Raw genomic sequence first — 6,000 nt, 5'->3', positions numbered from 1 at the left:
AGAGATGGAGGTTGGAGGCACGGCTTCTGGCCTCCGGGAAGAATGAGGCCCCAGCCCAAACAGTGCCCCCACTGCAGGCTCTCCTGTCCTTTGTCATCCACACTGTAAGTGCCTACTGTGTGTCAAGTCGGGATGCAGGACACAGAAGTGACCCAGTCCAGACCCTGCCCTTCAGGTGCTCCCAAGGGCAGAGGTCAAGTAAGAATATTCATCGCAGACGAAGGGTTTTATCGAGCACTTACTCAGGATTACTAAATTAACAATCACAACTGCATCTTTCACTTACTCCCTTGCTTTCTCCCTCAGCCAATGGTTCCAAGGATACATACACATCAATCATACAAGTTCAGGGTTGCATATCCTTCGGGGGTGGGGGGCCGTGGGGGAGAGGCGTGGGAAGTGGGGCTAAGTGGCAGTGAGCAAGTAAATGCCAAGTTCCGAGGGGTCCCTGTGTGGCCTTGACAGTGAGTCATGAACCCTCTGCAGCCCAGGTAGACATAAGTCACCGATGCCAATGGAAATGAGTAATGCTGTGCGATGCCCCTGGCCTGGCACCTGGGAAAGTGCAGGCTGTCACCTCCACCCCCACCCGGACACTGCTACTGTCAACTAGCCCCTCAGGGACAGAGCTCAGCCCCCACCTTTCATCTACCCCCTTGTTCTCTCTGAAGACATAGCCTGGATCCCACGTTCTTCAAGGAACTTCGAGGGGCACCGTTTGGCCTGCAGACATGTGGAAGGAAACCACAATGCAGAGAGTTCCCACTGAGGCACCAAGACTCAGAGATGAAATGTGCTGGGGTGTGAGAGAAGCAGCAAGGGGGCCATCGTGGCGGAGAGTAGTGTCTGAGAGGAAGAATGGAAAGAGAAGTGTCCAGGGAGGCAGCTGGCCTGGGAGGCCACGCCAGGACTGGGGATTCCACGCGAAGCCAGTGGGCAGGCTTTGGGAGGCTGGCGTCAGGAGCGTGCCATGAACTCAGTTCAATTTTCCAGGGCTCGCTCTGGTGGCTCTGAGAAGCGTGGACAGTGGGGGGCAGGAGGACAGGATGGGGCGTCACTCAGGAGGCTGTCACTGAAGTCCACGTGGAGGTGAGGGGGCTGGATGAGGGAGAGCAGGACCCAGGGGAGACGCCTCACCTGTGTGGCAAGTGTCCAGGCTACACCTGTGAAGGCCACCACACCCCAGGGATCACACGTGCCCAGATATGGGGAGACAGCTCCAGCTGCAAAGGGCCTGGCTGAGGAGCAGGGAAAGTCAGTCCCGCAAATCAGTAAGCGAGGCCTCAATTTGTAGAGGAGATGGGGGTGTGAACCTGAGCCCAGCGCTGTGTTCATGTGTGAATTCCTATCATTTCTAGATCCATGCAGGAAAAGCCATCCTCCTTCGCTTGCAGCCAGGGGGCGAGGAGTGAAAGATGACAAATGGAAACCAGACGTGGGAGCAGCCTGAAGAGCTGGGAGGGAGTTTCTTTTCCCCACTGGGAGCACGTTCAAAGCCCCCCACCCGCCCACCACGGTAACTGTATCCCCCACTCCACCCAGCACCCTCCCAGGGATTCCTGCTCTCCACCTCTGTGAAACAGCCCTGCCGGATGACCCGCTCCCGCTGTGAGAATTTGCCGCCCCGGTGTGAAATCATAGCCCTGTGACTTTCCCTTTAAGACTGTCAGAGCCGGGGAGGCGGCCAAGCCTGGGCTGGAGGTGGGGACAGAGGGAAGAAAGAAAAAAAGAGAGAGGCAGGAAAAGTTTTTTTTCAGAGGAAAATGCAGGGTTTGTCCTAATCCCTGACGTCAGATCTTGCTTTAATAAAACCCCCCAAGGGCTGTGGGACGAGGCGTATCTGGTGCTCCTCATGGGCTGGGCCAGTCTCGGCCCAGCTCCCCCGAGAGGTAGTGGGTCCTCTGGGCAGCTCGGTCGATGTCTTTGCCACTGACTTCCAGGCATGAGGTGGTTCCTGCCCTGGATGCTGGCAGCAGTGACGGCAGCAGCCGCGGGCAGTGCCATGGCCACGGTGAGTCCTGCCTGGAGGGGCTCGGAAGGGGACCCAGCTCCCTTCTCCCACTGGTTCTGCTGCGTGATGGGCAGGATGAGAGGGGCTGGAAAGGTGGGGGACAGGGCAAGGGTGCAAGAGCGAGGCTGAGGGTGAAGGGTAGGGCTGCACGGGATCAGCAGATTCTGGCAGGGCGAGGGGGCAGGGGCAGCAAGTGAAGAAACACAAACGGTCCTCCCATGCCTTCTTTCCCACCTGAAATAAAGCAGAAAGGAAGGTGGCACTGGGGGCCTGGACTCCAGACTCTGCTTTGCCAAGACCGGCTGTGTGACCTTAGGCTAGTCACTCACCCTTTCTGAGCAGCACAAGGTGAGGAAGTTGTTAAGAGACTTCCAGAGTCATTGAGTTTGAAAATTGAGTCTCTAAGTGTTGGCAACACTACAGGAAGAGGAGATGGAAAATGCCAAGAAAAGTTGGAAAGGAAAATGCCAGCTTTCAACAAAAGTGCCTCTCTCGAGTAAAAACAGTGCTTGGGATGATTTCTGACCCCCAGTGCTGCCACCTTGGGCTTGCACAGCCCTCTACAGTTTATGGAGCGTGCATGTTAGGGTCCTGTGGAGGAAGCCCACTGTTTCAGGGAAGCCCTGAGGCTTCTCTGTCTCCCACCTCCATCTCAGGGCACACCGAGGGGAAGGGAAGAAGGTCTGTACCTCCAAGAGGCCAGGGGAGCAAGATACGTGGCAACACAGAGCCAGCCCACCGGAGCTGGGCGTGGAGGCAGGCACGGGGCGGGCAGGAGGGGGCCGCTGGGAAGAGCTACTGAATTCAACGTCCCACAGCCCGGGCCAGGGCCTGCTGCCAGTAGGAAAGCCAAGAAGCAGAGGGAGGTGGCTAGAGGGGTTTTCTTACCCACTTACACTGACAGATTCCTCTGTGATCCATGTGCCCCATTCGTGGATGAGGAAACTGAGGCTCTGTAAGCAAGTAGCTTCCCCATGGGTTCAAAGGCACCCGTTCTGATTCAACCTGATCTGAGGCTGAGAGCTTGCAGGTGACTAGGCCAGGTGCCTCGTAAGAGCTGGGTGATGGGTATTCCCCCAATTGCCGTAGAGTGCATGGTAAGGCAGGGAGAGTATCTGTCTGATTCATTGTTAAACTCTCCGTACCTTGTGTGGTACCTGCCTGTCCTATGAAAAAGGGTATGAACTCCACTTTACCAATGAAAGACATAGAAACAGAGCAATTAAGGGACTTGCCGAGGGTCTCATAATTAATCAATGGCTAGGGCTCCAACTTAGATCTTTTCTTGCCAAATCCCACTCTTTCTTCCCGAGCCTTCCAAGTTTAGGGAGAACTGAGCACTTCCTAGTACAGACTGGAACAACTCAGCGCTGATTTCAGGGCTGCGGTGGCTGGGAGGACAGGGAGTGAATGGAGAAGCGGTGAGGGCTGTGGGGTAGCGAGGTCTGAGTGAGGAGGAGGCAGAGAGAAGTCTGCAGGTGGGTCCAAGGTACCTCCACAGAGCTGCCAGTGCTGGGGAAGAGTGGGGTACAGGGCCGTGGACTCAGCCCAGGGGACACGCAGTGCAGGAGCCAAGAGTCCAGACGGTCCCAGACAGCAGGATGAAGGTACCTCCTCTCTGTGCAGTCCCTGCCTGGGGACCTTCTCTGAGAACCAGCCCCCACTTGTTCCCCGATTCAGGAGCTCCACACACACACATAGTATAGTGCTGGAGCTCTGTGGCATCCTTACTGCCCCCCGGGAGGGCCGTGAGACAAATGACAAGCAGCGTTCTGATTTATAGCCAGATTCCAGGCGTGGCAATCCTCCCTAAACTAACATATAAAGGGAATGCAAGTCTATTCAGGATCCCAGGGGGACTTGCATGGAAAAAAATGATTCTAGATATTCATATGGAAGAAAAAGTTTGTGAGAATTGCCAAGAAAGCTTTGAGGAAATGGGGTTACGAGGGAGGACTTGCCCTATCGGACAGTAAGATGTTATCTAAAGTTTCTGTAATCGAAGGAGGAAGAGATAAATCAAGGAGCGAGACAGGGCACTGAGCTCAGAAACTGAGCCAAGTGTATTCGGGACCGTAATATACGATAAAGGTGCACGGCAGATATGACTTGTTTTTCCATCGCTTTGTTCTTTTCTTCCTACCACAAGTATTCAGTATCCAAGTCCTATTTACGTCTATATGCAAGACCTTCCTCAGTTCATCCAGCAGACAATCATTAAGCAGCTCCTAAAATTCTCATAGCAATACATTAAGCAGATGTCAATAGCCTCCTCTGTAGATGTGAAACCTGAAGCTCAGAGAGGTTAAGTAATCTGCCCAAGGTCACACAGCTAGTTTTCATTGGTGCCGACATCTGAACCTAGGTCCAGCTCTTAGCAGTGCAGCCTGCTGTCTCCTTGGTCTACATACTCATGCAGAGATGAGAAGCACATGGTCCCTGTCCTTATAGAGCTTACAGGCGAGTGAGGCCGGCAACAGCCACCTACATGTCAGAATAAGAGACGACAGGGAAATGTCATCCAGAAGAGACAGGTTGGGTGCAGGCTCTGCCACTGGCTGTGCCAGCTTCAGCAAGTGCCTTAACCATTCTGGACTTCACTGTCTTTGCTTGTTAGTGGGGTCAACAACCTCAGCCCTCCCTCCACCCCCCACCCCAAGCTTCCTGCTGCTGGGAAGTAAACTTAGGACTTCTTGAGAAAAGCCTGTCGGAAGCCTGGTTGGATGGACAAATGCTGGCTAACAAATTCCTAGGTGAACATTAGGTCTGTGGTCATCTGCATACAGCGGAGACCCATATCTCTTCTCCCATATAAATGTATGTGGGTGTGAACAGGTGCACATGTGTACAAGGCATGTGTGTAGTCGTGGCTTCTCTGAGCCTAGAAATCCCCATGGTGCGTGTGAGTGCGTGACGATGTGTGTGCTGGGTGTGGAATGCAAACTTGTTCTCTGCTCCTAGGACCACCTGTAAAATATTAATAGTATGGACCCTTTTAAAAGGCAGGTGCCTCTTGTAAAAGAGTGAGAGCACAAACGACACACCTTCCTCACACCTCCTGTCCATACTTGGGAGCTGAGTGTGCATTTCTAACCCCACCCACGCCCCACCCTCCACAGCTCCCAGCGCAGGCCCCTCAGCCCGCCACTTGTGTGGGGCGCTGGTGACAGCCCGGCAGGGGCAGGCACGTTCCACCTGGCATGGCCCTTGCCTGGGCTCACCCTCTGGAATGGGCACGGGCGCAGTGCTCCTTGAGAGATCGGACCCTGACCTTGGCCTTGTCAGCAGGATGGAGGGAAGACACTTCCCCCAGGTTTCAGAAAAGGCTCTTGCCTGTCACCCCCCCCACCCCCCACCCCTGCCTGCCTCACCAGCAAAGCAGCCAAATGCCAGGAGGCTGCTTTGGCTTTCGCTTTGTACAAACAGGAACCCTGGAATTCCTCCCAGGAACCTCCACCGTGTCTCTGGGCAGCAGGGAGGGGTTGCTACACACACTGTGGGTTCCATATGGTCCAGGGTGGGGTCGGGCAGGACGCCAACCACAGCCCAGGAAGCAAAGCAAGCAAGCAAGGAAGGAAGGGTCTCGATAGAACCATGTAATACTGAGAATGTCTAGGACCGGGGTCTGGGCACAGTGTTCATTCAGAGAATGTGAGGAGCTCCCTGTATCCCAGGAATGCGGGTGACAACGAAGGCAACCGTGGGCCAAGCGGCTGAGTCCTGAACACTCGGCATATATCAGCTCACATGCCGATGAGGCAGGCAGTATCATTGTAGTGTAGACCAGCACTGTCCAATCAGGAGCCACTCACCACCTGAGGCTGCTGACTGAGCATCTGACATGTGGCCAGTCCCAGTAGAGCTGAAAGACTTAAATACACGCCGGAGTTCTAAGACTTAGTGTGACTACAAGAATGTAAAATTCTCATTATAATTTGTCCATTAACTCCATATTGAAATGATCGTATTTTTCATATCGGGTTAAACAA

At 54.2% G+C, this 6,000-nt stretch overlaps 1 protein-coding gene across 1 annotated transcript in view; it reads left to right on the top strand.

Moving 5' to 3' along the window:
• The first annotated feature begins 1,757 nt into the window (after positions 1 to 1,757).
• The window catches only part of CCN4 (cellular communication network factor 4), a 31,830-nt gene continuing 27,587 nt past the window's right edge, over positions 1,758 to 6,000 (top strand). The window contains exon 1 of the mRNA XM_019724120.3: positions 1,758 to 2,011. Within this exon, the coding sequence (XP_019579679.2) occupies positions 1,943 to 2,011 (69 nt within the window). The 5' untranslated portion in view covers positions 1,758 to 1,942. The remainder of the gene's footprint in view (positions 2,012 to 6,000) is intronic.

The sequence above is a fragment of the Rhinolophus sinicus genome, chromosome 6 (assembly GCF_057876585.1).
Source record: "Rhinolophus sinicus isolate RSI-liver-muscle chromosome 6, RSI-T2T, whole genome shotgun sequence".
In the NCBI taxonomy this organism is placed as follows: Eukaryota; Metazoa; Chordata; class Mammalia; order Chiroptera; family Rhinolophidae; genus Rhinolophus; species Rhinolophus sinicus.
The sequence above is the reverse complement of the archived record's forward strand: the minus strand, read 5'-3'. Positions and strand labels throughout refer to the sequence as shown.